At 42.4% G+C, this 19,450-nt stretch overlaps 7 protein-coding genes across 10 annotated transcripts; 3 read left to right on the top strand and 4 right to left on the bottom strand.

Annotated features, from left to right (window-relative positions):
* Positions 1-542: 542 nt before the first annotated feature.
* LOC143904198 (putative ATP-dependent RNA helicase TDRD12) lies at positions 543-1,703 on the bottom strand. 2 transcript variants are annotated; one of them, XM_077418639.1, is made up of 4 exons: positions 1,306-1,703; positions 1,132-1,256; positions 940-1,044; positions 543-786 (listed from the first exon to the last, which is right to left on the bottom strand). In XM_077418639.1, exons 1-4 carry the CDS (start codon positions 1,593-1,595, stop codon positions 671-673), a joined length of 636 nt encoding a protein of 211 aa, XP_077274765.1. In that variant the 5' UTR covers positions 1,596-1,703; the 3' UTR covers positions 543-670. The 2 variants fall into 2 exon arrangements, with proteins under 2 accessions (XP_077274765.1, XP_077274766.1); XM_077418640.1 differs by having other exon boundaries at positions 1,342-1,689.
* A 115-nt stretch (positions 1,704-1,818) lies between these two features.
* On the top strand, positions 1,819-4,067 carry Eif2bbeta (eukaryotic translation initiation factor 2B subunit beta). The gene is made up of 6 exons (XM_077418628.1): positions 1,819-2,186; positions 2,256-2,342; positions 2,503-2,784; positions 3,039-3,195; positions 3,286-3,680; positions 3,764-4,067. The coding sequence occupies exons 1-6, from the start codon at positions 2,119-2,121 to the stop codon at positions 3,834-3,836; spliced, it is 1,062 nt and encodes a 353-aa protein (XP_077274754.1). The 5' UTR covers positions 1,819-2,118; the 3' UTR covers positions 3,837-4,067.
* Positions 4,049-5,309, bottom strand: Amrt (TM2 domain-containing protein 2 amaretto). The gene is made up of 3 exons (XM_077418643.1): positions 5,032-5,309; positions 4,862-4,949; positions 4,049-4,687 (listed from the first exon to the last, which is right to left on the bottom strand). The coding sequence occupies exons 1-3, from the start codon at positions 5,166-5,168 to the stop codon at positions 4,358-4,360; spliced, it is 555 nt and encodes a 184-aa protein (XP_077274769.1). The 5' UTR covers positions 5,169-5,309; the 3' UTR covers positions 4,049-4,357.
* Positions 5,310-6,074: 765 nt separating this feature from the next.
* Positions 6,075-7,881, top strand: LOC143904190 (dnaJ homolog subfamily C member 28). Its single transcript, XM_077418627.1, has 5 exons — positions 6,075-6,355; positions 6,445-6,576; positions 6,664-6,753; positions 6,833-7,183; positions 7,269-7,881. Exons 1-5 carry the CDS (start codon positions 6,218-6,220, stop codon positions 7,674-7,676), a joined length of 1,119 nt encoding a protein of 372 aa, XP_077274753.1. The 5' UTR covers positions 6,075-6,217; the 3' UTR covers positions 7,677-7,881.
* On the bottom strand, positions 7,752-13,361 carry Gart (trifunctional purine biosynthetic protein adenosine-3 Gart). 2 transcript variants are annotated; one of them, XM_077418570.1, is made up of 17 exons: positions 12,347-13,342; positions 12,163-12,243; positions 11,973-12,062; positions 11,648-11,895; positions 11,388-11,587; positions 11,104-11,298; positions 10,895-11,025; positions 10,581-10,791; positions 10,377-10,512; positions 10,083-10,305; positions 9,821-10,015; positions 9,435-9,690; positions 9,147-9,350; positions 8,886-9,029; positions 8,527-8,795; positions 8,167-8,424; positions 7,752-8,026 (listed from the first exon to the last, which is right to left on the bottom strand). In XM_077418570.1, exons 2-17 carry the CDS (start codon positions 12,241-12,243, stop codon positions 7,844-7,846), a joined length of 3,024 nt encoding a protein of 1,007 aa, XP_077274696.1. In that variant the 5' UTR covers positions 12,347-13,342; the 3' UTR covers positions 7,752-7,843. The 2 variants fall into 2 exon arrangements, with proteins under 2 accessions (XP_077274696.1, XP_077274697.1); XM_077418571.1 differs by lacking the exons at positions 7,752-8,026; positions 8,167-8,424; positions 8,527-8,795; positions 8,886-9,029; positions 9,147-9,350 and having other exon boundaries at positions 9,535-9,690; positions 9,802-10,015; positions 12,347-13,361.
* Positions 13,362-13,501: 140 nt separating this feature from the next.
* LOC143904194 (succinate dehydrogenase [ubiquinone] iron-sulfur subunit) lies at positions 13,502-15,902 on the top strand. Its single transcript, XM_077418631.1, has 5 exons — positions 13,502-13,907; positions 14,383-14,633; positions 14,958-15,255; positions 15,334-15,456; positions 15,736-15,902. The coding sequence occupies exons 1-5, from the start codon at positions 13,740-13,742 to the stop codon at positions 15,865-15,867; spliced, it is 972 nt and encodes a 323-aa protein (XP_077274757.1). The 5' UTR covers positions 13,502-13,739; the 3' UTR covers positions 15,868-15,902.
* LOC143904184 (ovarian-specific serine/threonine-protein kinase Lok) lies at positions 15,891-19,370 on the bottom strand. Of its 2 annotated transcripts, none has more exons than XM_077418614.1 (8): positions 19,261-19,370; positions 18,915-19,124; positions 18,524-18,799; positions 18,042-18,298; positions 17,761-17,964; positions 17,510-17,683; positions 16,978-17,130; positions 15,891-16,896 (listed from the first exon to the last, which is right to left on the bottom strand). In XM_077418614.1, the coding sequence occupies exons 2-8, from the start codon at positions 19,063-19,065 to the stop codon at positions 16,705-16,707; spliced, it is 1,407 nt and encodes a 468-aa protein (XP_077274740.1). In that variant the 5' UTR covers positions 19,066-19,124; positions 19,261-19,370; the 3' UTR covers positions 15,891-16,704. The 2 variants fall into 2 exon arrangements, with proteins under 2 accessions (XP_077274740.1, XP_077274739.1); XM_077418613.1 differs by having other exon boundaries at positions 18,915-19,137; positions 19,261-19,366.
* Between the last annotated feature and the right edge of the window lie 80 nt (positions 19,371-19,450).

Below are 19,450 nucleotides of genomic sequence, written 5' to 3'. Positions count from 1 at the left end.
TATGAATATTTAATTGTCAGTTTTAAGCCAGTCAGTTTAGTGACATTCCACATAATATAAATAATATATCTGAGATACACACATTTTATAAATATCTTTGAGATTTCACTTAGCATGATATTTTGATAAAAATACATTTAATTATTCTTACCGGTAAGAAATATATGTGATGACGACAACGCATTAATTTCATGACATCCGATCTTTTTGACATTTGATACAATTTTGTAAATGACAAGCTTTAAATATTTATTTTATAAATAATTTAACTGTCACGATACGTGACGTGCGTCTCGTATAACAAAATGTTATGTTTGTTAAAAGATACCATTTTAATTGTAGAAATAAAAACGATTCACCAAGCTAACGTAAAAAAAATCAATGCCCATTTTAAGTTATACGCTATATGACGTCAGTTACTTGGAATCAACATCAAGAAGTATAATATTGAAAATTGATTAGTTGCTAACGAGACAGTTACTTCCACGTTGCTATTTCGCAGAAAAGCTCTTCGATCTTCGCATAAAATTGAAAAGACGTACTTTAGTAATATGCTGTGTATATTTTTCATTAATATTGCACCGAAAACTGCAAAAAAGTTTCTTGTTTTTTACACAACAAAATGTCAAAAATGTACATCATTTATTCACGTGAATATAATAGAAGTATATTAACCAAAATGGGTAAAGTCCACTTCTTCGTCCTCAGATTCTTCGTCACTGGATGGCACAACGGGCATTATATTTTGTATATTATGTTCGCGTTTGTACCTTTCGAATCTACCTACTGTAAAACAAGAGAAAAAACATATACTCGTATGTGAACGAACGTGAAAAGCACGTGGAAGATTTGGAACTCTTGTCTTTCTTCGTTTTCAGATAATAACCGAGCGTCTCGTAAAGATACACGCGTATAAAAATTAAAAATAGTTATTCTTACCGTCGAAAGGTTTTTCAACGTGATCCGTCTCACGTATGTGTTCTAGGTTGTACGATATAAGCGGATGCTTTTCCTTGGACTTGATCAGTCTTAGCCACGAATACCCTATTGAGAATCGGAACAAGATATATATAAGTCTGTTTTTCACATTTATACATCGAGATAAATTTATGAGAGAAAAAGTTACCGTACATTTGAGTCCTTTCACGAGATAGATCTTAATCTCCCTCCCGACATTCTTGTGCACCGTCTTCTCCGCTATCACCGCTCCGAACAGGTGTAGAATAAGGTAGTACTCCTTGTCGTTCGTCTTCGTACTGCAAACATTTGAGATTATATAGATCCACGTGTGTCGCACACACGTACCTCTCCTTTCCCTCTGTCGCGCGCACATCTGAATACCTAAACTGCAAACGCGTGCCCTCGACTCGGAGATAGTAATCCGACACGTCGGTCAACTGAATGCAAATGACGACCGTGAGATCCGTTTGATGCCACTTGATCGCCGGGCTACTGTAGTTGGAGTTGGAGACAAGGTCCGGGCAGATCATGACTTGGAACAACTTTCTCGCCGTGGATGGCACATTTAAAACTATGTTTTTTTTTTTTTTATGGACAATGATATATGACAGGGATAGGTTAAATATATACAGCATTCGGCGGTCGAGAACGTGGTCACTCCAATTTTCAAACAGGCGTATAGGTTAGTTAGTTAGGTTAGTCGATTCAGGGCCGACAACTCCGATTTTGCTTTGTTCACACGCACAATAACGTCCTGTGCACCGTGGTGCAATAAGTTAACAATATTTTAAGGTCTGTTCTACTTATCTGAACTTTCTGCACAGTTCATCTTTTCTCTTTTTCTCTCCAACGTAAGAAGAAAAAGAGGAAAGACAAACCGTGCAGGAAGTTCTAAAACGAACGCTGCTGATTTTCGGCTATACTGCCGTAAGTAATTGTAGGTTAAATTGTAGTATTTATTGGAGTTTGGAGGGTTTGGAGTATATAGGAGGAAAACGCATTTCTTACATCATGGAGCAAATATAAAGACGACGACGTATGTGTCGTACGTAACGAGTCATGAATAGAGGAAAGAAACTTTGAAAATTTTCTGGAGTAGCAAGATATATCGTGGTGAATATAACTGTCAACTATTTGAGAAAACGAAAATATATAAGAATGCTCGACGTGTGTCCGAAAGACGTTAACGAAGGTGTCGTGAAGTTGATAAACAGCATTCACTATGGGTAAGATAATTTTCTTCGAACTTGCAAAGAAATGAAAGAGAAAAAATACATTAGTGCTTTTTTTTGCAGAGAGATCAAGGGCACGCACAACATCGTGGTAGCCACCATCTCCGTGCTCAAGGAGATCGTCAACGCGACGGAATGGAACACGGCCAAGTATGAGCCATTCGTCACAGCTGTCGCGCGTTGCGTCACGCGTGGCGACACACGCGTGTTCATTTTACTCGGACGATGGAAAACGCTATTTCGTTCTATTAACCTTCGCATTAACTTGCGTTATTAATTTTTGCGATATTACGAACTCTTGATTTTCCAGAGATTTGATGGACATTGTCGCGCGAAACGGAAAGTACCTGGTTAAGACGCTTCCTCTTCAGGCGTGTATTGGAAACATGGTGAGAAGGGTATTGCAGATCGTTAGAGAAGAATATACCTCGGAATTGAAGAACAAGACGGACGAGACGGATCCCCAGGAGTCCTTGCACAAAATTCTTACCGCTGAGAGTGATCAGCAAATAGATTTCAGCGTCTCGATACCTTTCCTCAAAACCTCCCTCATCGAGCACATCGCGGAGTTTGAAGTCGAATTGGAAACATGGTGAGTTACACGTGCGTTTTGCATTTATATCATATGACGTGAAAACGATGCAATTTCTGTAATATGTTTCAGTAGTCGGAGATTAGGTTCAATGTTCGTTCAGATTTTTATATCAACGTCCCCTATATCCTCCGCACCCTGATATATCGAACATTTTTTAGTCAACAGACATTACGTGTTTTCAAATAAATCAAATAGGCTTTGCGGATACGTTTCTCGATATAACTTTTTCAAGAAATTTCATGCGTTTGCAGCTCAGAAAACATCACGCGACAAGCGTCCGAGCACATACACTCGAACGAAATTATAATGACCATCGGCAAATCAAAATTGGTGGAGGAATTTTTCAAGAAAGCCGCCGATACCAGGGCCTTCGATGTTATAATAGCCGAGGGCGGACCATTTCTAAGCGTAAGTACGCACTTAGCTTCGAGACAAACTCGAAATAAAACCGAGAGGAGAGTATCTTTACCGAGGGAGAACGCTGCGAAACGATTGCAGGGTCATGAAATGGCAGCGAACCTGGCCACGGCGAAAATTAAGACCACGTTAATATCAGACGCGGCGATCTTCGCGATGATGTCTCGCGTCAACAAGGTCATCATCGGCACTCACACCGTCATGGCGAACGGCGGACTGCGGGCAATCTCGGGTGCGCACACCGTTGCCCAAGCCGCCAAGCACTATTCCGTTCCAGTAATGGTTTTGTTGCCCCTCTACAAGCTCGCGCCCCTTTACCACTGCTCGGGCAAGCAGAATGGCTTCACGTGTCACGTTTCACCGATGCACGGCGTAATCGACGGTGCCAACGCACCGCTGCTGGAGCGGATACACGCCTACAATCCCGTGTTCGATTACGTTCCACCAGACCTCGTCACATTATTCATCTCGAACACGTAAGACAACCAAGATTTACTAATTTATATGTAGATCGGTGTTGAAATCGAGCGACGACAAATGTTTTTATTTTCTTTTTCAGAGGTGGAAACGCGCCGTCCTATGTATATAGATTGCTCAGTGAATTGTACCATCCTGACGATTATGAATTATAAACCATTGTATACATAAACTAATCGCAATCTTTTTTTTTTTTTGTTGCGATTTGCAACCTATAATTTTAAGTAAATATAAATCAATATATTAATTCTTAGTATATTTCAAAGAGAACTCGCGCGGTGTACTCGGCGCAAACTTCAGCGCATGGTAATGGTTTATTGACGACGTATAACAATTTAAATATGAAACAATTAAGATAATTTATAAATAAATATGAAATTTGTTTACTACGTGTAATAATTTAATTACGAAACAAATTCCCGAAGTGGGACGTGAGTAAATTATTATTTACTTCATGCTCCTTCGTTTAATTTCAATTTTCTAACGACCCTCGTCAAACCGAGGTGTATGTACATACGTGGGACGACGGTCGGGGATTCAACCAAATATGGGCGATTCCTGAGATCCATCAAATATATAAGTTGACCGCTCTCTCGCACGGAGTCACACGTCGTCTCGTAAATTACAAACTAAGTTATATATTATATACAAAATGTGATCTCTGTTTCTCGAAACGCTATACGTATGGATTCCAGTTACTGCCGTCTTCAGGTTGCAAAGAGTTCGTTACCAACAAGATAACATCGACGATCCACCATACACCCATGCCACCCAGCGTTAACAGTTTGCCCACCGCTGTCCCGGTCTGTCCGAGGCAGAACCGGTCCATGCCGAGGAAACCCAGCAGAATGCTGTACAGCAGAGTCGTCGCGAAGTAATGGTCGCTGTACTTGATACACGGTATCCCTTCGCGAAAGAATGTCCTAGGTCCGTAACACTCGATGTCCGGCAGCACCGTACAGGACACCTTGGTCTTCTCTACGTCTTCGTAGCGAGATCCTCCAAACTGTTAAATCATCGCGCGTAAATAATTTTGATCTGAATTTCTCACAGCTGCACGTGTGCAACGTTAAAAGAAGAACGATACTTTTCGTCAAGTTTCTTTGATTTAACGTTGATCTAAATTTTACAAACGTTGCAAAAGAGAACGGAGAAACTGTTACGCAGAGATGTGTCGCACCTTGACACAGCCGAAGCCCGTTTCCTCCTTGGCGGTCTTGTTCCCCTTGTGATCAACCGGGTCCTCGCATTCTATGAATTCCTTAGGTCTATAAAAAAAAAAAAAAAGGCCAATGTATCTATCTCTCCGCTGGAACAGGAACATTAGGAAGTGTCCATTTGAATACTCACAAGAACTTGCACATTACCAGTGGACCATCGGGCCTGTATTCCGGCTGTGGCTCGGCGCTTTTGTTCGCGAGTACCAAACGTTCGTTTCGATCCCATAAGAGGCAGATAGTTACCGTAAAAGCGAGATGTAATCTCATTTTGCCCTGGCTGGCATTTTAAATGCGAGTGACAGCTGACAGCACGCGGTATATAATATAACGCGAGTAAATAAACGCGATTCACCATCAAGCCATTTAATGCCGTGCGAGCCTACGTGCGAACGAACGTCAGCGCCGCGGAATTCGGCTTCGGCAAGTGTAGGAACTAGAAACTAGAATTTTGTTCTCCAATAATCGACGGATGTTCACGGTGGCGATTGCGTCTGCGTTTGCATCTTACGTCTACGTCTTTTGACCACGCAGAACGGAAATCGCGAATCGCACGCGCCAGCAGCTACATTCTGATTGGTCAAGAGACGTAAACGCAAACGTAGGATGCAATCGCCACGCGCTAGTGTGGCTACGGGCATTATAGCCTTTTCGCACAAGAACATTTTTGTATATTTGTACATTTTAATTTTTCTTGTATTTGTCATACACTCACTATATTTTAATCTCGCGCAAATTTTGGGACAGTAATTTTATGTTGCACGTTGCACAAACGAGTAGACACGACACAACTGTTGCACAACTGTTGAGTTCGTCTTATTAATACTATGCGTTGATTGGTTGGTTCTAAAAGTAAGAGCCAATCACGTTCGACTGCTACTGAGCGGCAAGTTGGTCTGCTGGGCTGCGTTCCAAAATTCACTCTAGTTAACTAAAATGCTACAGTGCGTGACGTAAACTATAGATTTTAGTTACCCAGAGTGAATTTTGGAACGCAACCCTAAACGCGACCAATTAATTGGCCTTAAGCCTTGTGTACACGATACTAAAAATCGGTCCAAGTTTTGGTTTAAGCCAATGAAACTGCTGCTTTTCTGTAAGAGCTGCAAGTTGATTGGCTTAAACCGAAACTCGGACCGATTTCTAGTATCGTGTACACAAGGCTTTAGGCCTTATGTAATGCGCGCTGAGAGCGGTACGGAAACTGCAACGTGACACGTGACATTGTTGACATTTTAACGCTAAATCAGAAAATCATACTGTGTTTATGTCATTTTAACGCTGGAAGTGGCTAGAACTGGCTAGAACATCATGCGATCATGCTGTCCCTGAATCGGCTGTTTTCCAAGCCGGGTACTTACCTGGCGCACGTGTCCGCTGCCGAGTCGATCATGCTCAAGAGGTTTCAGCATCGTTTTAATGCCGGGCAATCCAGGCAATCCAGGCATGCTGCAAAGGTATAATATTATATTATGAATATTATACGCCATACTGATCTCTATTATATGTACGTTCATGTTGAAATAATTTCAATCGTCGTTGATAGAAGTTGTACGAAACGCTGGGCGTAGCGGAGAGTTGCGAGGACGAGACCCTGCGATTGGCGTTTGTTCAACTTGCGAAACGGTTTCATCCGGATAGCGGAGCGCCAGAAGCCGATGCTGTTAGATTTTCCGAGGTAACGCCGCGCAAGAACGTACGCCGTTCCTTGAGATAAAGAAATGTGAAGTGAGTCTGCTTCTCATTGTGCGATTGTTCAAAGTAGATTGAACGTGCCTACAGAGAGATTCGAAGAATCAGGAATGCTCAGAGAGACGCGGAGGCATCGTGGGAGGCGGAAGAGTTTGATATCAAGGTAGCTATACTCTCTCTCTCTCTCGACAAGGTAGCTATGTCACGTGTTCCATTTCAATACCACGTGTCTTTATTTACAGCACACTGCGCCACAGCATCGCCATTACTTGACTTTCGACGTTGGAATCGGTACGCCAAGCAAGAGGCAAAAATTGCGCGCGATACAAAGGGCGCAGAAAGCAGTTGACAACGCGATGGAGCACAGACTGAAGAAACTGCAGGCTGAAGAGCGCAACACGTTAATCGGCATGGATAAGCGGAAGGCCAAGGATATCAAGACCCGTTACGGCATGGATCGTTTGGTGGAGGACTTGATTCAAGAGGCGATGAACAAGGGTGAATTCAGCGATTTATCTGGAATGGGAAAGCCACTCAAGTCCATAAGCGCTAGAAATCCCTACGTCGATTTTGTGACCCATAAACTGAATCAGGTATACGGAAGCACGAGATATTACGTTCAACTTCTTCAAAACGTCTTCAAAATAATTAACTCATTTATCGTGGTCGCACGTGCAGATATTGATAGACAATGGATTCACTCCCGAATGGATACAGCTGTCAAAGGAAATCAGAGAAGAGACTGAGGACGTGAAAAAGAAGTTGTCGGAAGCGCGCAATGACGTGAGCGAGCTCCCGTTAACTCCAAAAGACGAATCGATATGGAACGATAAATTAGAAAAATTCAAGACTACGACCAAGCAGATAAATAATAAAATTGATAAATATAATTTGCTAGTTCCTATACTCCAAAAACAAATGCTCCATATTAGATTGGACGAGCTTGCCGAGAAGGCATTATCGGTACCGCCTTCTAAAGATATAAAAAAATATGCGGACACTACGCGCCAAGGTTCGAACGATGAGAGCATCGCCCAGGACTTGTATACGTTCATAAGCAACTTGTTTAGCAGAAAAATTACTTAGAGGGTAAGCGGAAAAGATGTGATATAGATATAGGAAACTTCGTTGTACATAAATATAAATAATGAGATGAAGATGTAACGGTATAAAAAGATGTAACTTCTATTTTATAAACCTGGTGTGTGTGTGTGTGTATATATATATATGTACAATACATGTGATCTCTCTAATTAACTCCAATAAAGAGTGCCGTCTTCTTTCAATTTTATACGACCAGTCGCCAAATGTTTTAAGGCACGAGGATAAGCTCGATGTTCCGCTGTCTTCACACGCTCTTGCAAAATTTTCTCAGTATCGTCTGGGAACACGGGAACCGCTTCTTGCTCAACGATAGCTCCCGAATCTATGTCGACCTACGTGATAACACAGAAACAAGATTGAATTCAAGATGATTTACATTAATAATATAATCGAACAGAGATGCTACAGAGCTGTCTTCTTATTTAGTCCGATTAAACTAAAGAAAAAAATTCAATCTTTTTGGTACGCATACCTCTACAAAGTGGACGGTGCAACCCGACACACGCACACGCGCTGCTAAAACGTCCTTGTGTGCCGTTGCACCCTTGAAAGATGGCAGCAATGAGGGATGTATGTTCAACAAAGCTCCTTTCCAGTGCTTAACAAATTGTTCCGAAAGAATTCGCATAAAGCCAGCGAGACATACTATTTCTACTCCTGCAGCATGAAGTTCCACATTCATGGCTGCGTCGAAAGACTCGCGGCTTGGATAATCGGTGTGCTTAATTACCTATGAATTGAACAAATACGACGTATAGAAAGAGAATTATAAAGTTAAGTTTACATTTTTATTTGTAGCTATATATGTAACTCGCATCAACGTATTACGTACAACTGTCTTAATGCCAGCTCTCTCAGCACGTTTCAATCCTTCGACGCCAGACTTATTGGAAATCACCAAGACGATTTCCGCTCCAATGTGCTCAGACGGATCTTGAGTAGCATTAATTAGCGATTGGAGATTTGTGCCGCTACCCGATATCAGAACGCCTACTCTCTTAAGAGGCTTGCTCAGTGTTGCAACCAAGCTGGGAACATACTGTTTCATCTGCAGCTCGAGAACTTTTTCAAAGTTCTCTACGTGCACTCTAGCCGGGCCAACTACATTAATGTTTATGTGAATTAATACGAATGTATAATTTGATGTACGTCGTTCTCGTAATTATATTCATAAACATATTCAATACGTACAACATGTCAACACGCTTCCAATAACCACAGGATTTTCATCTTTTAGCTTAGCTAAAATTTGGACCTTACATTTCTCGGAGCATATCAAGACCGCACCAATCCCGCAGTTAAATGTCCTTAACATCTCATGTGTACTAATTCCGCCTGTGCAAAAATAAGATATTCGTCGTATCGATTTATAAAAAATGTTATATAAAATTATTTTATATCGTTGCACGTTTTAGAAACAGAGAAGATATGTAAACACGATAATATACTCGCCACGTGCTGCTAACCAGCCAAAGATTGGTAAAATATTCCATTTTTTCGCGTCTAACGTAACACTCAAGTGTTTCGTTAAGATTCTAGGAATATTTTCCATAAGACCTCCGCCGGTGATGTGCGCAAATCCCTTCACCATGTTGGTTCGCAAGGCAGGAATAACGCTTTTTACATAAATCCTTGTTGGCTCCAACAGTTCTTCGCCTGTTACATTATGTTTTCATATGATCCATTTCATCGTGATATATATTATTAAAAGCAGTTTATTTTAAGAAATATATTTCATACCGATCGTTCGATTGCTCTTGGAGAAAGGTGCGACGTCCGAATATTTCTTATCTGCGATTTTCAAAACTTTTCGCACCAAGCTAAAGCCATTGCTATGCAGACCGCTCGATGGAAGACCGATTATCACGTCACCCTCTTCAATGTTATTCACATGTGGCAGCAAACTGCTCTTTTCGACCGCGCCCACTGCAAAACCTGCCAAATCGTATTCTCCCTCGGGATACATGTCTGGCATCTCAGCCGTTTCTCCGCCTATCTGAAACGTTAAATATATACCTCGACGAAATAACGAAAATCGTCCGTGGATCGCCAGATACTTATCATCTCTCTTGCTTATATACGTCTTTCAAAAATATTCTCAAGTTACATAATGAACATCGTGTTACCAAGGTACATCCTGCCTGCTTGCAACCTTCGGTAATCCCATTTACAACTTTTGTAGCTACTTCAACGTCAAGTTTGCCGCAGGCGAAATAATCCAGAAAAAACAACGGCTCCGCATTGTGCGCGAGGATGTCGTTCACACACATGGCTACCAAGTCTATGCCCACCGTATCGTGCTTCTTGCATTCACGTGCTATCTAAGAAAAGAAATTGTTGCTCGTAAACAGATTGATTCTAACACGTTCCTTCGAACTTGACATTCACCTTCAATTTGGTACCAACACCATCGGTGCCCGACACAAGAATAGGATCGTTGTAACCTGCAGCTTTTAAATCGAAGAGGCCACCAAATCCGCCTATGGCGCCTAAAGTGCCAGCGCGTCTTGTGGAGCAAGTAGCTGGCTTAATAGCAACGACGAAATCCGTGCCGGCGTTGATATTCACACCACTACTTTCATACGTTAACTGTCCTTTCTGCAAAATAGATCTAAAACGTTTGATTATTAATCTCGTGCAAAATATTAATCTATCGATTTGTAATTAAATCAATCGTTACACCTGGCGATTCCTTTATGCGCGATGTCCGTTCTAAATTGCTTCCCATCGAACGATATGTGCTGAGCAGCTTGAGTAGCTCTAGCCGCTGCCATTGCCAAGGTTGGTGCTATACTGACGGTGATAAGAACTCTTCCGCCTATAAAAAAATGTCGTTATAATTATCTAGGCATTCGTTTAGGTAGCCTTTGCCATGCCGTTATTTACCGTTGGTTACTACGTCGCCTTCTGATGAAACAGCCGTGCCGCTGTGAAAGACAAAGTGGTCCTGCTTGCGCGACACTTCGTCAATGCCTGTTATAACTTGACCCTTGGACGAGGACGTCGGATAGTTGCGAGATGCTAAAATCACACCCACGGCGGATACGTTTTCGCGCCAGGAAACAAGAGACGAGTTTAAAGTTCCATCGCAGCAAGCCTGTAATTTGTATATCAAGTACATTAGATACGTACCGCGAAAATAAATTTTTTTATATTGTCGTCTATATGAATATGTGAGATTTAACAAATTGAACGTGTACCGTCATAATTGTAAACAGATCTGATTTTAACAGCGGCAACACTACTTCTGTCTCAGGATCTCCGAATCTGCAGTTAAATTCCAACACTTTGGGACCATCTTCAGTCAGCATTAAACCGGCATACAGTACACCTGCAATATTGATTTCACGTAAATAATATTGATATGCGCTCGCATACTTCTAACATCTGTCACGAAAAGATTACAAACCGACAAACGGGCGGTTCTCTTTTCTAAGTCCATCGACAGCTCTTTGGAGAACTGTTACCGTCACTCGTTCATATTCCGTTTCACTTAACAGTGGACATGGACAATACGCTCCCATTCCTCCCGTATTTAGACCTAAATCACCCGTGTAAATTCTCTTGTGATCTTGCGCAGGCATCATGGGCACAACAGTCTTGCCTAAATGTCAACAGACGTTCAAGTAACCGTCGCGTTCTTTTTTCGTTAAAAATTTGGTTTGCCGACAGCATAAGCGTAGCCTTGTTTACCATCTGTAAATGCAAGTACAGACACTTCTTCGCCCTCCAAGAGTTCCTCGACAACTACAGTCTCGCCAGCAACTCCAAATTTCTTATCGTTTAACATTTCGTCTATCGCATGGCAAGCTTCCCGCTGGTCTTTTGCCACCACTACACCTTTACCGGCCGCCAAGCCTGAGGCTTTCACCACAAGCGCCTTAAACGGAGCACTGTGACAAAAGGGAGCATATAAGTTTTCATATTCGTTTCCTCGACAAAAGACCCCTTACCTTTTAACAAAGTTCTTCGCCGCCGCAGCGGAGGTAAAGCCTTGCCACGTTGCGGTAGGAATATAATTTCTGTCCATAAATTGCTTCGCCCAATCTTTATTAGCTTCAATCTGGGCTGCTTCCTTCTGCGGTCCGAAACACTTGATTCCCACATTTTTCAGATCGTCTGCCACGCCCTGAGCCAGAGGGTCCTCTGGTCCAATCACTACTAAATCAATGTTGTTGTCCTTGCTCCATTTGGCAACCTCCTATAGAAAAGAACGAGATGTAATCAATATCACACGACTGATCAAAAAGTTATTACAGAGTGACCGTACGCGTATACCTTAGTATTCTTGACGTTTAATTCAACTACGTGCACTTTATCCACATCTTTGATGCCAGTATTCCCAGGGGCGACCAAGATCTCTTTCACCTACATCAAACAGAATGTACGCTGTACTACGCTCTCTGTCTCTGTCTCTGTCTCTGTCTAATAAAAGCTATCCACATCCTCGTAATCCTTTTTAACTTACACTTGGCGACTGGGACAATTTCCAGCAAATGGCATGCTCCCTGCCACCGCTGCCAATTACCAGGACTGTGCTCTGGGTCATCTGCAAGTTAACAATGTGCGATGACCGTGAACGACATTTAATTATTGAAATATCGACGACACTCGTGAGACTAAAATCCTTCCCACTCTTCCCAGTCACTCACCTTACGCCAACTTTTAAGCTCCGCAAACCCTCGATTTGCTGTTAATTAAACGTAAGTAAACGTTGTTTACAGTTGTCGGTGAGTTTCCCGAATAATGCGCTCTGTTCGGACTTTGGACCTGCGAACGAAACGTGGGATGCCACAGGTGGTCTGCGTGAACCGTTCTCGGCGCAACGCAACACGACGACGACGACGACGACGACGACGACGACTGATCACGACTGACGACCCGCCAATCGCGCTATACGCAACGATCCAGCCCGGCTCGATCTCTCGCCTCTCGCTCTCTGCGGGAGTCGGGAGTTAATATGTAATAACTCGCATATATATTATCGCTCGCGCGATGACCCGACAACCTTTCGGCAGGCGATTTAAACGATCTCGAGAAGAGATTGCTGGATCTCACGTTTACATCATTCGTATACGTTGTAACAAACATCTACAGTAAAAAAAAAGACCAAAACGCACGCGTGTTTAACATGAAACACGTTTCTTATTTAACGATTCTAACGCTTGCACAATTTTCTTTCCTTTACATTCGCGCTATTTCTTTAATTTCAACTCGCCTGATGGATATTTAATAATCTCCAGATGCTGATTGTTCGAGAGAATAATAACTTTGATACGTTCGTCCATAAGTTGTGCAGAACAGATGTGATGATCGCGTTGCGATGCAAGACCTCCGTATAATGTTCGTCAACGAAATTATTTCAAGATTATTTGGCGGCCGTAAGGTCACGCACGTCACTCTTATCGCGCGTGTTGTAACTTGTTTGCATATTACGACAAATAACGTAACGCACAACGCACGTTTCATCGATCCAAACTCTACCGTTCGATTGAAAATAACTTTGCGGCTACCGCGGTCGACCTCCAAGAAGGATTTCAACATGTTCGATGAATGACTGCCGAATTAAAGAATACATTTTATAACGCAAACGATGCCTTGAAAAAATGCATCACGTAATAAGAACGAAAAGGACGTTATAACATAATACTGTTTACAATTTTACGTGCCGTGCGTAATACAAAAACCCTTGTACAGAATACATGCGCATATTTATATAAAATCTATATATATATATATATATATATATATATATATATATTAAACTCGTCACAAATTCAAAGCGCATGGAACGTAAAATGATTAAATATAAACTCTACGCTGAATTTCGGCGCAAATTCTAGATCGTCTAAAGCGAGCTTTAAGCGGATTGTCCGCGTGAAGTTCGTCCGCTCGATGACATTTTGTTCGCGTGACGTTTAACGAGTCCGAGTCCGAGACGTAATGATCGGAATAGCGCGACGCGCGACGTGACATCACGAAGACACTGTCCTCGAGACAATATTGTGCGGTAGCAGCGGCAGGTCACTCGACAAGGGGTGGGTCATGTACGCTGCTGTGAGCGGAAGCGCATCCACGAGCTTCTGGTCGCGTGGACTCGCGCGCGTTCGCGGGTCAAGGTTGTCGACGTCGGCCAAGAAGACTCCGACTGGGCTGGACAAGGTGGTGGCGGCGGAGGTCGCGGCTATTGCGGCGTGTAAAGCGCCTCTGAAAGTTAGTCACCCCACAGCCCCACACTCGAGCGAAAGCATAAAGATCTCTCTCGCGCGCAGGAAAACGTCAAGATTCTCTGTTGTGCGATACGCCGAGTTCCTAGAACAACAACATGCTATGCATCTTTCTGCTAAACGCTGTATTTCAGCGAGTGGCAGCCTCAGTTTAGAATGCCTAGAGATTAGTTCTTTGCAGCTGCATAAAGTTATACTTTCTGTATATAAAATGAGATAATATAAAATCAGACGTTGAGAGAAGAAAAAAGAATGGAGAGACTAGTACAAACAATTTTGCTACACACAAGGAACCAATCTTGATGATATATTGATGTGTCGAGTCAAGTTCTTTTGCACATAACATCGTGCAGTATGATGCAGAGTTTTCGAACTTTTGGAAAGAATTAGAAAACCTAGATCACACACACATGTACATATACACTTAGACGCGGCTGTTATTTAGGATTAATCTTTCACAGGAAGCAAAGGTTGTGCCGAGGCTACAAATTGTACGTGTGTACCGATGGAATCCGGAAACGCCGCAAGTGAAGCCGTACATGCAGCAGTTCAGCGTGGATCTGAACAAGTGCGGCACGATGGTGCTGGACGTGTTAACGTTCATCAAGGCGCAGCACGACCCGACGTTATCCTTCCGGAGGTCCTGTCGCGAGGGGATCTGCGGGTGTTGCGCGATGAACATAGACGGCGTGAACACTCTGGCCTGCATAACGTAACTCGTCGTTCTATTGTATGATTCCTGGTGTCAAATCAGGCAATAGGAATATAGAGACTTCTTGGAATTTGGTCCTTGGAAAACTTTGATGTATCTTTGGTAGCTTCGTCCGGGATTTTAGATATCTGGGTTACTGGTATTTCGAACGCTTGGGATACTTTGGATGCTTGGAGGTCTGGAATTTGAAATGATCGGGTTAATTTTATATTCGGGTTTTAGTTACTTTCCCAGCCTTCTCGTCGGGACAAGACTTACTTCTAAGATAAACTTTTTTTTTAAATCGCGCGTTTAACCGTGCCCGAACGTGCTTAAAATCTTCAGAAAGGCAAAAGAATCTCCGCAGCCGCTGGTGATCTATCCTTTACCGCACGCGTACGTGATTCGAGACTTGATACCGGACATGGAGCAGTTCCTGGGACAATTCCAGAAAATCGATCCGTATCTAAAGCGACCGGGTGAGGACGACTTCCTCGGTATGCGGCAAATTTTGCAAAGCCCAAGGGACAGAAGCAAGCTCGACGGCTTGTACGAGTGCATAATGTGCGCATGTTGCACATATTCATGCCCTCCTTACTGGTGGCTCGGCGACAAGTACTTGGGTCCTGCGGTACTATTGCAGGTAACGAATCGACGTTTCTACGACAAACGTAACAAAGGTTCATTATTCACGTACGTGTCCATTCGCTTACATCACTAGGCATACAGGTGGGTGATAGATTCGCGGGACATGGCGCATAAAGAGAGGCTGGCAAAGTTACGGGACTTGTATTCGGTTTATCGATGCCATACCATCTTTAATTGCACCAAGACATGTCCAAAGGTGACGCTTAAACGACTCACTCGTTCTTCACTCGTCTGCGATACAAAAAAAACTTGGGGTCGGTTGTTCGAACCTGGTTGGCAAACTACCTAATAGTTGATTCATATATGTATACATATATCTTTGTTTATCCTTTACCGTAGACAAAGATAGACATATGATTTTTTTAACCATTAGTTAGTTTATCACGAGGTTGGAACAACCGGCCCTTAATCCCCTCAAGAGATAAAATGTCCAGATTTTAATCTTACTCGTCGCGCACGGTGTTATCGCCAATAGGGTTTAAATCCGGGAAAAGCAATAGCGCAACTAAAACGTTTGCTCGCCGGACTTACAAAGAAGGAAAAACCAGACCTCGACACAGCACTTCCGAATCCCTGCTACGGTGAAGAGCACGGCAGAAAGGAATAAGAAAAAAAAGTAGGACAATACAGTTCGCGAGACATTCACCTTTATTGTAGTGTCCACCACTCTGAATAAAGAACTTGGTATAATTGAACGCTATGGCAATTTTGTTAGCGCGTAACAGATGATGGACTCACGACAATAATTAAATGTATAAGATAAATCAAGCCTACATTTTCTACGTACATTTCGCATTAAACATAAGGCAGTCTTAATCTCTTTTTATTAACATTGCTATCCTTGAAACATCTTAAATTTTCCAATAAAAAATTATAAATGATAAATTGGCACTTAATATCGGTCAACAATTGCTGTAATACGCGTTTCTTATTTTATGTCGTAAATTAAATCACAATATATACGTACAATACTTGAACACTGTACTCGTCAAATTAAGATGTGTCAAAAAATAAGAGTATCGCGCGCCAAGTATTTTATCACACAGCAATCATCTTACTATTTATTTTATATTTTCTTAATGTCTCTGAATTAATTAAAAAATATATATATTTAATTGCAATTGTAATTAAACGGAATGTATGTTATTATAAATGCTTACCTTCTATTGTACCATATTACGTTGTACTATTAGATCATTTATATGTCTCAAGACTGATTTTACTTATTAATAAGTTTTCCGATATTTTTTTGAATATGTATCAAATCTATTGAAAGGCCGTTTTCCGTATAAAAACTTTTCTAATAAGTAGGTAAATAAGTCGGTAACACATCTCCAATGTATCACATTGTAAGCAATGAGATACCAGATCTCGTCGAGAGGACACTAGGTTTCCTCTTTATCTTACTCGCGAAATGATTCTTCTTTACCCTGCACCTTTTCTTTCAAACCATAAGCCGCGGACGTTTGTGACAGACATTCGAAGGTGGCACATTCTCGTCGTCGTTCTCCATGTTCGTGCCCGTTAGCAATCTATTCACTTCTGTTTGCATACGCACGTCTCGTAACCACGAACTTAGCAAGATCTTCGGCACCGTTATACGTTCCCTCGGATTCACCGTCATCATACGTTTAATCTGGAACAAGGAAATATTCTCCGTTAACAACTGCACAAAGCCACAATCATAGTTAATAAATACAGGCGTTGTTACACGCACCAGGTTTGTAGCGTCTTGCGATACATGTTGAAAGAGCGAACGTGGAAATTCATACCGTCCACCTATAATCTGCTCCACTAAAGTAGCATTTTGGAAAGGGACCCTGCCACTCAAACAGACATACAATATCACTCCCAAACTCCATACGTCAACCTGAAAGAATACCAATAAAATAAAGAAGGTTTTATTATGTTTTTACACGTAATATTATTTCTCGGGGGGTACTGGATATCTCGGTGGAAGAACAGTAGTAGTCTATAAAGCGAAAGATCCAGGTTCAATTTCTGATCCTACAGCCCCGTGTATTCAAGTAGAAGTATTTTATCGAAGATTAAGAAACATTTTTAAAAACAAAGTCAACACTTTATGAAGAAGATTAAACATTATTTGCCGGAATATAAAGAACATTCGGAAATTTAAATATGAAACATCGTCGTCTGCGTTGGATCCTTCTATCACATCCTAGATAAGCTAGCGCTGCGATTTTAAGGAACGTTGAAAATTCGCACGCAAGAATTATGTAAATACACACTTGACTTGTATAAGAACTGCGTCCATTGGTTGTCAAAATCTCGGGGGCAACGTACATAGGAGTCCCGCAGAATGTTTTCATCATTGTATGGGCATCTACGAACTTGGACATGCCGAAATCTGATACCTTGACTAAAGGCTTATCCGACGTGTCCTTTAGCAGTATATTCTCTGGCTGTTGAATTTATCCATTAAATAATAACAATATAACATAATCACACGAAACATTCAGCTAATGGTTCTAAATTGTACCTTCAAGTCTCTGTGGGTAATACCCTCTTTGTGCAAATAGTGGACCGCGAGTACAACTTGATAGAATATCAGTTTTGCACAAGATTCGGACAGTTTATCTTCATTTTTTATTCTATCTAACAACTCGCCACCTTCCATTAACTCGAGAATAATGTACATGGCTGCGGGCGTATCGTGAATATCCTCCAAATGAATTATACAGGGCTGAAACACAAAAATCCGAAACTTTCGTGGTATTCGAATTAAGAGCGACACGAGAGATGCTCGAACTTGGAACTCACATGTTTCAGCTTCTTCAATATTTCAACCTCGTTTCTAATGTTGGCCGGATTATTGAAAATGTTTCCAGTCCCGGTGCTAAAATAATTTTTCCGTATAATTTTCATGGCAAACATTCCGGAACCATCCTTGTTAAACAGCAGCCTCACTTCGCCACAGGCTCCTGCTCCCAGTTTACGCCCGATCGCGTACGTCTGCTTCAGTTCTGGTGGCAATTCGCAACCGTTCTCGTGTACATTCGTACTCATAAACACATAAACTGCAATTTAAAAATGATTAATTTCTATTATATCTATACAGAGTACGTTATATCGAGGTTTGACGGGTTCGATACAAGATGCAGGTACACCGCTCGTCGACGACGATTCCTTTCCCCGAGATAAGGGAGGAACGTGGAAGCGTCGAGACACCATTGGTTACTTCTGTTAAAGTCACCAGAACTTTTGTGTTCCCAGGAAAGGGATCGTTGACTTGGGCAGTGTACCTGTGAAGAAATTCTTGACTAAGGCTATCTCGGAATTATTTCCAACGACGACGCGTTTTCCACGACCGACCAGGTTCTGGTCGACGAAAGTCCCATTGTAGCTCGTGTCTTCCAGAAACACGACGGTCTCCGTCGTGCCTCTAATGCGCTCCCTGTATATGCGGAAATGTGTCTTGCTCATAACATTCAGCCATTTCCTAGGCAACTCTTTTTCAGTCAGGCAAATGTCGCAGCTCGGGGAGCGTCCCACCGTATAACCGATGTCCCTTATCATATCTGAATCAAAAGTTGGACAAACAAGTTTAATTATAAATTATTTCTAAAGGAACATCGTTTCGCACAGAGACTTCAGACGTATTTCAAGCGCGGTGCGAAAGGCGAAACGCCTTACCCAGACTTGGCAGAGCTGCATAAAGAGCGCACAGCCTTCCCCAGACGACCGGTTGCGTTGGCTGCTGGCTCGACACACCCTGCGACTGTGTCAGAGCATCCGCGTTCTGGGTGTCGGGCAGACTAGCGGGGATAGGTTCCTGCGACGCCATTTCCTGAGACCGAAGAGCGTTTCGAGAGCCACGCGGACGCGAGGACGGCTAACCCATCCCTGCCAAATCCGACTGCAGTGACCGCGGTGAAAAATCAATCGCCCGAAGATCGCGATGATCGTTCGTTGAAAAAAATCTCGCAAACGATTTTATATCGGATGAAAAATGAAAGATGAAACGCCTGGTGTAACGTACCCCGAAAATTCCTGAGCAGGCAGCACGACCAAGCACGACGCCGCGACGCACTTGTACTGACTTCGTAAACAATGGATCGTACACCGGACCGGAAGCACGCCACGGCTCTCGCGCGCTTTGATCCACGTCGATAAACAAGCGCGTAGTATTACCGATCATGCGACATCGCGCGACCTTCATTACCCCCCGA

This window comes from Temnothorax americanus, unplaced genomic scaffold (genome assembly GCF_048541705.1).
Source record: "Temnothorax americanus isolate GAGA-0224 unplaced genomic scaffold, ASM4854170v1 Scaffold5, whole genome shotgun sequence".
Lineage (NCBI taxonomy): Eukaryota > Metazoa > Arthropoda > Insecta > Hymenoptera > Formicidae > Temnothorax > Temnothorax americanus.
Note: the sequence above shows the minus strand (reverse complement) of the source record. Positions and strands in the feature narration are given on the sequence as shown.